The sequence below is a fragment of the Drosophila elegans genome, unplaced genomic scaffold (assembly GCF_018152505.1).
Source record: "Drosophila elegans isolate 14027-0461.03 unplaced genomic scaffold, ASM1815250v1 contig_814, whole genome shotgun sequence".
NCBI lineage: Eukaryota > Metazoa > Arthropoda > Insecta > Diptera > Drosophilidae > Drosophila > Drosophila elegans.
The window spans coordinates 18014626-18023755 of record NW_024546167.1 but is presented as its reverse complement, the minus strand read 5'-3'; the positions used below and the strand labels follow the sequence as shown (position 1 = coordinate 18023755).

General features: G+C 39.7%; 1 protein-coding gene across 1 annotated transcript; it reads left to right on the top strand.

Annotated features, from left to right (window-relative positions):
• Positions 1 to 973: 973 nt before the first annotated feature.
• LOC108147952 (glycogen phosphorylase) lies at positions 974 to 8990 on the top strand. Its single transcript, XM_017274741.2, has 4 exons — positions 974 to 1402; positions 5408 to 5936; positions 6515 to 8121; positions 8678 to 8990. The coding sequence occupies exons 1-4, from the start codon at positions 1160 to 1162 to the stop codon at positions 8828 to 8830; spliced, it is 2532 nt and encodes an 843-aa protein (XP_017130230.1). The 5' UTR covers positions 974 to 1159; the 3' UTR covers positions 8831 to 8990.
• The last annotated feature ends 140 nt before the right edge of the window (positions 8991 to 9130 follow it).

The following is a 9130-nucleotide window of genomic DNA, read 5'->3' as shown; positions in this document are numbered from 1 at the left end:
AAGTAACAATATCTTAATATATACTTAAGTATCTTATAGATATCAAAAAGTCTTGATAGAGTTAAATATCTTATAGATATGAAAATCTCTTGAAGATATGTAGTACTCACAGGACACAACATATCCGAACCATTTTAAAAGTTTCTATTGCCATTTTTGAAATTGAAAACAAGTTGACACCCCCAAATAAGAGACCGCCAAAGAGCTCCAAAGCTCCCATTGACAGCTGAATGTTCTTGAAGCTCCAGAGGGCGCCACACACTATTTGAACCGCCTGATGCCAAGCAAAAACAAAAAGCATACCGAATGCTCAAGATGAATAGAAAATAAACAACAATACGCATGTATGACCTTCGCACAAGGTGACTGGGGCACAGAGAGAGCACCAGAGAGGGAGACATAGAGAGTGAGAGTAGAGGAGAGTGGAGCACAGTGCATCAGGAAGAGCAAAAGAGATGGAGGAATGCAGCGGAGCAGTGAGAGAGCTGATAAGAACTTTTCTTGTTTTTTTTTTAAAGAGTCAGCAACGCACAGTGCAACGATTTCTTATAGCATTCGGCAAAAAAAATTGATCTTTAAATACAAAATGTCAAAATTTTACTTAAAACTATAAATATATTTGAAATAGGCAATCTAAAGTTACAATTCTATATAGAGCTGTCTAAGTCATAATTATTATGCTATTATTATTATGTATTACAAAATCCTATGAGTAAGAAATTTTACGAGTTATATGGTGGTTCGATTATGGTTTTGGTATGCTTTTTATCATAAAAAAAGAAAACAATAACCAAAAAAAGGCGGGTTTATTTGTGTAATATTTTTTTATTTTCTTTAAAAAGTGGATTTTATAGATAACGATCCACTGTGCGCGTCGGCAGTTGTTTACAAAAAAGAGCGGCGAAAGCTCTCGCGAAAAAAGCTTTGGGAAGTATAACGAAAGTATAAAGTGAGAATCGCTCCGGATTTCGCTGTGGAACGGTCGTCGTCGTCTGTCGTCTTTTGAGTTCAGGTCTGGGTTGTGGTTGTGTCTATAGTCTCCGTCTCCTATTCGCTGCCGCACACGCAAACGGGTCTCCGCCACACACGCGCACCCACGCAACGGATTCAGAATCAGTAAACTATATAGAACTGCTCAGAGGGATATAACTAGGACACCATGTCGAAGCCCCAATCGGACGCCGATCGGCGCAAGCAGATCTCGGTGCGCGGGATCGCCGAGGTGGGCAATGTCACCGAGGTGAAGAAGAACTTCAATCGGCACCTGCACTACACCCTGGTCAAGGATCGCAATGTGTCCACTCTGAGGGACTACTACTTCGCCTTGGCCAACACCGTCAAGGACAACATGGTCGGCCGTTGGATTCGCACACAGCAGCATTACTATGAGAAGGATCCCAAGGTGAGTTTCGTTGTCCAGGTCACTCAGTTATCGATTTTGCTCCATGGAAATTTCCAAAAAAAAAAATGAGTAGGCTACCTAACCTTACTTTTATACAGTTTCTGGAGCTCCTATGCCTACATTTTTCCCTTAAGTAGGCCTCCAAAATAGTTTAAATATTTCCTTTATAAATTTTTTTTCTACATTTTTTTTTGGCTATTACGACATTTTTTCGGCCTGCTCCATTCTCTTTCGGTTCGCAGCTGATTTATTCCTCGATGCGCTTTGGCCAACCAATTTACAGTAAACCCTCTATCAAGTGAATTATGTCAATTTTATGCACTTATATTCATTACAATTTATTTACATTATTTTATTGCATTAGTTTTGCGATATATTAAGTGATGTTTTTTTCTTATAAGAAAGGCTTTCTTTCTATTATTTTTTTTTAAAATTGAATACTCTGTTATTGCTTTTTCAAAATTATTCAATTGAAATAGAAAGAGGTGTATATATTAAGCAAACACTGTATTTCTAAAATTTTTGCTTTTACTGCATTTCCCACGCTTTCGTTGTTTTGCTATATAATTGTTTCGTTTTATTTAATTATCCGCGAAATGACCAAAAAGAAAAGATGCAATTGGGATCAATGCCAAGAATTGCGCCAAAAAAAAGGTGTGACACTTTCACTGCAACAAATTGCAAAGGTGCAACGCAAAAAGCCGGCGAATTTTTCAACCACCACCTCTTGTTTTTCGCTCCCATTTAAGATTTCCCCCCGCCAGCTGACTAAGCAACAAAAGCTTATAAATAGCTCTTCACATTGCCGCTGTCGCTGAGCTACTTCTATGTCTATGCAAACATATTTATGAGTTTTTGAAAAATAAAATTCCCGCGGGCCTTGGCTCACTAATTTTCTCGACGATTACCCTAGAAAATGCAACTGAAGTAATGCAAGTGGGCACTGAAATTGCCCCCTTTTTGCATACGTATCCGTCAGATACACAATATACATGTATATCTATTTAAGCACGTGCCCGAAGCGTGAGCTTTTCATTTGCAATTTTCGCAGCATCGGTAGCAAAACATTTTTGTCCTTGCTGAATGTCAGCTTAAATCACTTTCAATTTCTGTCCATAAGCCCCTCAAATGTATCTATTAATTTTCCATTGACTCGACCGCTAGAAGTTCAAGCTATATACAATTTTCGGGTGATAAATATTTTCAATTTAACTAATTTGGTGAAACTGCCGTCACAGCGACAAACATTTTTCAAGGTCAATCAAAGGTTATTAACAACAACCAACTGACAAAAATATCAAAGAAAATTTCCCCCGTTTTTATTTTATTTTTTTTTTCCCAGTCTCTCTGGGTTTTTATTTTGGCTACAATTTCGTTTGCGTTCATACGTATACATATATATTTGATATATATATATTTTCTTTTCGTTCAGGTTGTGGAACTTTTATAGGCTGTATTTTGTTTAGTTGTCCCCTTACATGCAATTAGCTCACGCAACCAGCTGAATAGCGAGGCAAATGTAGATACTTAAACAGCTGTTCTTATGCGTAGCCCAGTACTTGGAGTTAATTGAAGGACTACTTGGCGTCTATTGGACTGTCTGTAGCAATTTATGCAAATTGAAGAAAGTTCATGCGGGGTGGGATAGCTACACAAAAGAGTTATTTATTTTCCTGTAGTTTTCCACAAGTCAGGCTGACCAAATGGAACATATATGGCTCCACTTATCACCCACATGAAAGCCCAATTAAAAGAGTTTAGCTATCAGGGATCAATGAATGTTCAATGCCAGGGCAGCAAATGTATCGCATTTCCAACTTCCTATGCACATCTGTTTATTTGTCTTTTTATTGCACATAGGTGAAAAATAATAAACAACAAATGCAAACAAATATCGGTCGTTTGTTGATGATGCATTCTTTATCAAAGCCACAAAAAAAACATATGTCTGGGATCTAATTCAACTTTAGACCTGGCCAGAACGGTTTTCGTTAGCCCCTACACAACCCGAACAGCTGTTAAAAGAATATAACCACCGGCAGTTGAATGACTTTGAAAGCTTTTTATGGCTCAAAAAGATTACTCATGGTTTGTTGTGGACCTCAGCATTTTCGATTAGATAAGCTAAGTAGGTTATTAGCATATTTTTTTTGGGTGCAGAGGAAAGGTCATGCTTAGAATCGGCTTTAGTAATTCGGTAATCCATATTTGATAATCTTGATTTTTTTTGCATTCTTTATCAGTAATAAAATAACTGACAAATCTTTAAAGTTTCAAAACTTCATGCAATGATTACGTCGATCTTACATAATAATCTTAGCAACGTTAAGTTTTTCGAAACCATATCCATTGGCTAATTTCTGATTATAAAACGAAGTAAATTACATTACCCTTAATCTAATCACCTGTAAAGTTCATGGTATGTTGTTACCATATTTCTTTATCAACAATAACTTTCAAAGTAGATTAAGGTTGGTCACATATTTTATTAGCTAATTTCTGATCATATCATTTCATATTTATAAATACATGTTAAAAACGATATAACAAAACTAATGTAAACACCTTTAATGTTGAAAACATTTTTCGTTTTTCACCATTACCTGAATCAATATATATCTTATCTGCTAAATAGGTAGCGAAATATTCCTAATCGAAAATCCCTGGATTCTATAGAGGCGCCTTAACCCCTTTCACCTACAAATATGCACATAGAAACACGCTCGCCAAACATTCCGCACTAATTAGCAATATTTTTTTTTACCGGATCACAGCATCAGACATCTGAAAACAGCATGCGCCAGAGGTATGCGTTTTAGGGTATAGATTACATAGGTAGACTGATAAGCAGAATGGAATTAGCATACTGTGGAAGCCATTAGCCATTAACTGGCGACACTGTCAGCGATGTTGTCGTCAATGATGATCGGGCATTGGTGATCCGTGATCGATTGATGATTAGACCAGCATTGGGCAGCGATAATGATCCCGATCACATTCCGAGTTATATATATTCATGCTTTGCCATGATGTTTGCCCAGCATGCAAAGTGCAGGCTGCAATCTGTGCTGAGTTGATAGCCGTTGACATAAACACAATAAATGCCCTCGTAACATCGATCGATTGATTCGAACTGAATCGAACCGGTGCTTTTTAATGCCTTCCTCTATTTATAGTTTTCCATTTGGTTTGCCCTGAAATTACGGGGCGATTTCTCTGTTGATAAGGCAATATTCCCCGTTGGAAATCGTGAAATGGGAACTGGGTGACCTTCTGTCCTAGCATAACTAGGTCTTTTAGAGTTACTTATCAGGCTTTGGGTGTATTATGCACTGTACAGTTGAGCCTGGGCTGAGGGGACCTTGCACTTGGCTGATCATTACGGAAATTCACGACCAAACTGGTTTGCCAATAAGCTTGATGATTATTTCATTCTCTTAAGCATTGTGATTATTGCTCTTCACTCTTTTATAATGCTCTTTAATATAATATTTTAAGATTTTTAAGCTTAGGAGTTCTTCTAACTTCATTACTAAATGGTTATTTAACGAGAATAACATAGTTAGTTAGTAAAAGTTTTATATCCATTTTAATAATAATAATCATACTTTAATCTGTTAAACTTTTCAAAGTTAAGTTAGCTATTATCCCATTTTAAATAAATATAATTAAATATAATTTAATAATACTTTTTTTATGATTTAAGATACTTTCTTTGAACTGTTAAGTTAAATTACTCTTCAGTTTTCTTACTGTGTTTATAATCCTAAAGAACTTTTACAAAAGTTGCCATCTACAATAACACAAAGTAAATTATTTAACTTTTTGAAAAGTATAAAAAATAATAAATACTTTTAGCCTTGCAATTTATATTCTTTATAAGAAAAGTCCTCTGTTGCAACCAATAACTTCAATTTGTGACTCAATTCCTTTAATTTCCCCTTGAATCTAATAAACTGAATTAAAAGACAATTAACTAATGATTTCCCACTCTATATTTTGTAGCGCGTCTACTACCTGTCGCTGGAGTACTACATGGGTCGCTCCCTGACCAACACCATGATCAACTTGGGCATCCAGAGCGAGTGCGAGGAGGCCATGTACCAGCTGGGTCTGGACATTGAGAATCTGGAGGAGATGGAGGAGGACGCCGGTCTGGGCAATGGTGGTCTGGGTCGTCTGGCCGCCTGTTTCCTGGACTCGATGGCCACGCTGGGTCTGGCCGCCTATGGCTATGGCATCCGTTATGAGTACGGTATCTTTGCCCAGAAGATCAAGAACGGTGAGCAGGTGGAGGAGCCCGATGATTGGCTGCGTTATGGCAATCCCTGGGAGAAGGCTCGTCCGGAGTTCATGCTGCCCATTAACTTCTACGGACGCGTGATCGACACGCCCGAGGGCAAGAAGTGGGTGGACACCCAGAGGGTGTTTGCCATGCCCTATGACAACCCCATTCCCGGCTACAACAACAACCACGTGAACACACTGCGTCTGTGGTCCGCTAAGTCGCCAATTGACTTCAACCTGAAGTTCTGTAAGTATTTTATTTAAGAAGTTTCCTGGTGTCTATTTACGGGATTTATTTTTTAAGAAAACAACTATAAATACATTTTTTTTTATTACAAAATATTTAAGTTTAAATCTACTAAAGATCTTTTTTTTCTGTAATTTGGTTTTTTGGTGACCAATCAAATCAATCGAAACAGTAAATTGCAAATGATTTAGTTAAATAGCACTATAAACTAGTTTTTCATTCAAAGATTTGTAAAATATATAAATTTTTAACAAAATGGCTGACAACCAAAATGTTTGGGTCCATTTTCACTATACAATTTTTTTTTTTTAATATAAAAAATTTAATTTTTCGAACAAAAAATTAAATAAATTCATCTAGCTTTCAAAACTATCAACTCAGTGTTTTTCAACTTATTTTGGTCACCAAAAATTTTAAAATGGCATTCTTTGATTCTTTTCTTTCAATGCTTATATAATTGTCAATTTGTTTCGGATCTACTTAAAATTTAAACTTATGGATTTGATATTAGATAGTTTAACTTTACAAGTACCCCTTGAAGTGGTAAAATGAACCAAAAATTATCTTCTTAATTCCAGTCAACGATGGTGACTACATCCAGGCCGTGTTGGATCGTAATCTGGCGGAGAATATCTCCCGTGTGCTGTACCCCAACGACAACTTCTTCGAGGGCAAGGAGCTGCGTCTGAAGCAGGAGTACTTCATGTGCGCAGCCACGCTGCAGGACATCATTCGTCGGTACAAGGCGTCGAAGTTTGGATCGCGGGAGGCGGTGCGCAACACCTTCGATCACTTCCCCGATAAGGTGGCCATTCAGCTGAACGATACCCATCCATCGCTGGCCATCCCCGAGCTGATGCGCATCCTGGTCGATGAAGAGCATTTGACCTGGGAGAAGGCATGGGACATCACCGTGAGGAGCTGTGCCTACACCAATCACACCGTGCTGCCCGAGGCCCTGGAACGCTGGCCCGTGTCCCTGCTGGAGTCGATCCTGCCCCGTCATCTGCAGATCATCTACCACATCAACTTCCTGCACATGGAGAATGTGAAGAAGAAGTTCCCCGACGATATGGACCGCATGCGTCGCATGTCGATGGTTGAGGAGGATGGCGAGAAGCGCATCAACATGGCGCATCTGTCGATTGTGGGCTCGCATGCCGTCAACGGTGTGGCTGCCATCCACTCGCAGATCCTGAAGGATTCGCTGTTCCGTGACTTCTACGAGATGGATCCCAAGAAGTTCCAGAACAAGACGAACGGCATCACTCCGCGTCGTTGGCTGTTGCTCTGCAATCCCGGGCTCTCTGATCTGATTGCCGAGAAGATCGGCGATGAGTGGCCGGTGCATCTGGACCAACTGGTTGCCCTGAAGAAGTGGGCCAAGGACCCGAACTTCCAGCGCAACGTGGCCCGTGTCAAGCAGGAGAACAAACTGAAGTTGGCCGCCATTCTGGAGAAGGACTATGGCGTCAAGATCAACGCCTCGTCCATGTTCGACATTCAGGTGAAGCGCATCCACGAGTACAAGCGCCAGCTGCTGAACTGCCTGCACATCATCACCCTGTACAACAGGATCAAGAAGGATCCCACAGCCAACTTCACCCCGAGGACAATCATGATCGGCGGCAAGGCTGCCCCCGGCTACTATGTGGCCAAGCAGATCATCAAGCTCATCTGCGCCGTCGGCAATGTGGTCAACAACGATCCCATTGTGGGCGACAAGCTGAAGGTCATCTTCCTGGAGAACTACCGCGTCACCCTGGCCGAGAAGATCATGCCGGCCGCCGATCTCTCCGAGCAGATCTCCACCGCTGGCACAGAGGCGTCCGGTACCGGCAACATGAAGTTCCAGTTGAACGGTGCCCTCACCATCGGCACTCTAGACGGTGCCAATGTGGAGATGGCCGAGGAAATGGGTCTGGACAACATCTTCATTTTCGGCATGACCGTCGATGAGGTGGAGGCCTTGAAGAAGAAGGGCTACAATGCCTACGACTACTACAACACCAATCCGGAGGTCAAGCAGGTGATCGACCAGATCCAGGGCGGCTTCTTCAGCCCCGGCAATCCTAACGAGTTCAAGAACATTGCCGACATTCTGCTCAAGTACGACCACTACTACTTGCTGGCCGACTACGAGGCGTACATCAAGGCCCAGGATCTGGTCTCCAAGACCTACCAGGTGAGATTACCTAGTTTAAGAGTAGGGTTGTGGGTTGTGTATGTTCAAAAAGAAGCTGGGTATGAGAAGGTATAGGAAATTAGTTGATATTTGATTTCGATTTTCTAGTGAAACTAATCTAAAGTCATTTCTAAATAGGAATTGATATTTAAATTCATTAAATATTATATTCAATTAGATCAAATATTTACAAAATTTAAGAGTTATTTTGATTGTAACCCAAACCAAGGAAAAACTTTAGGATTAGAAAAAATTCCTTAGTTTAAGAAATAATGGACTAAACAAGGCCTTACAAATGAGTCTGCCTGCTATTTCTTCTAAATATTCACTATATTCCGTATTTCTTAAATTTTTGGGAATGTTTTAAAAACACATTTAATGCCAGAGCAATAATCCTTACAAAACTGCAACCCCAGTCATGAATTCTACTAATGTAGCCGCTGTTCCGTTTACAACCAATAGTATTAAATGATAGATATATCCTTCCAAAATTTCGTCTCTCGTTTTTTTATTTTATATATTTTCTAAACCCCCAATTCTATCGCTTAATTTTCAGAACCAAGCCAAGTGGCTGGAGATGTCCATCAACAACATTGCGTCCAGCGGCAAGTTCTCCTCGGACCGCACCATTGCCGAGTACGCCCGCGAGATCTGGGGCGTGGAGCCCACCTGGGAGAAGCTGCCAGCGCCGGAGGATCCTCAGAACTAAATCAGTTTTTGATATTACTTTATTATTTATGTACTTTACTTTTGTTAAAGTCAAAGTCAAATTTTAGGCGCCAAAAGCAACAACTAAAAGTAACCAAGTAAACACGGGCCACAGCCCAGAATTGTTAATATTTTATTAAATAAAAATCCAAGATAAACAATTCAACTAGTTCTCTCATCACTGTGGAATCGAATCAACAACACCAAAAAAAACGGTACCTACCTAAAAAAAAGACCTCAGGAAAACTTTCAAAGTAAAAAAAAAAAACAAAGCAAAAAAGATTGAAAATTTACGAAAAGA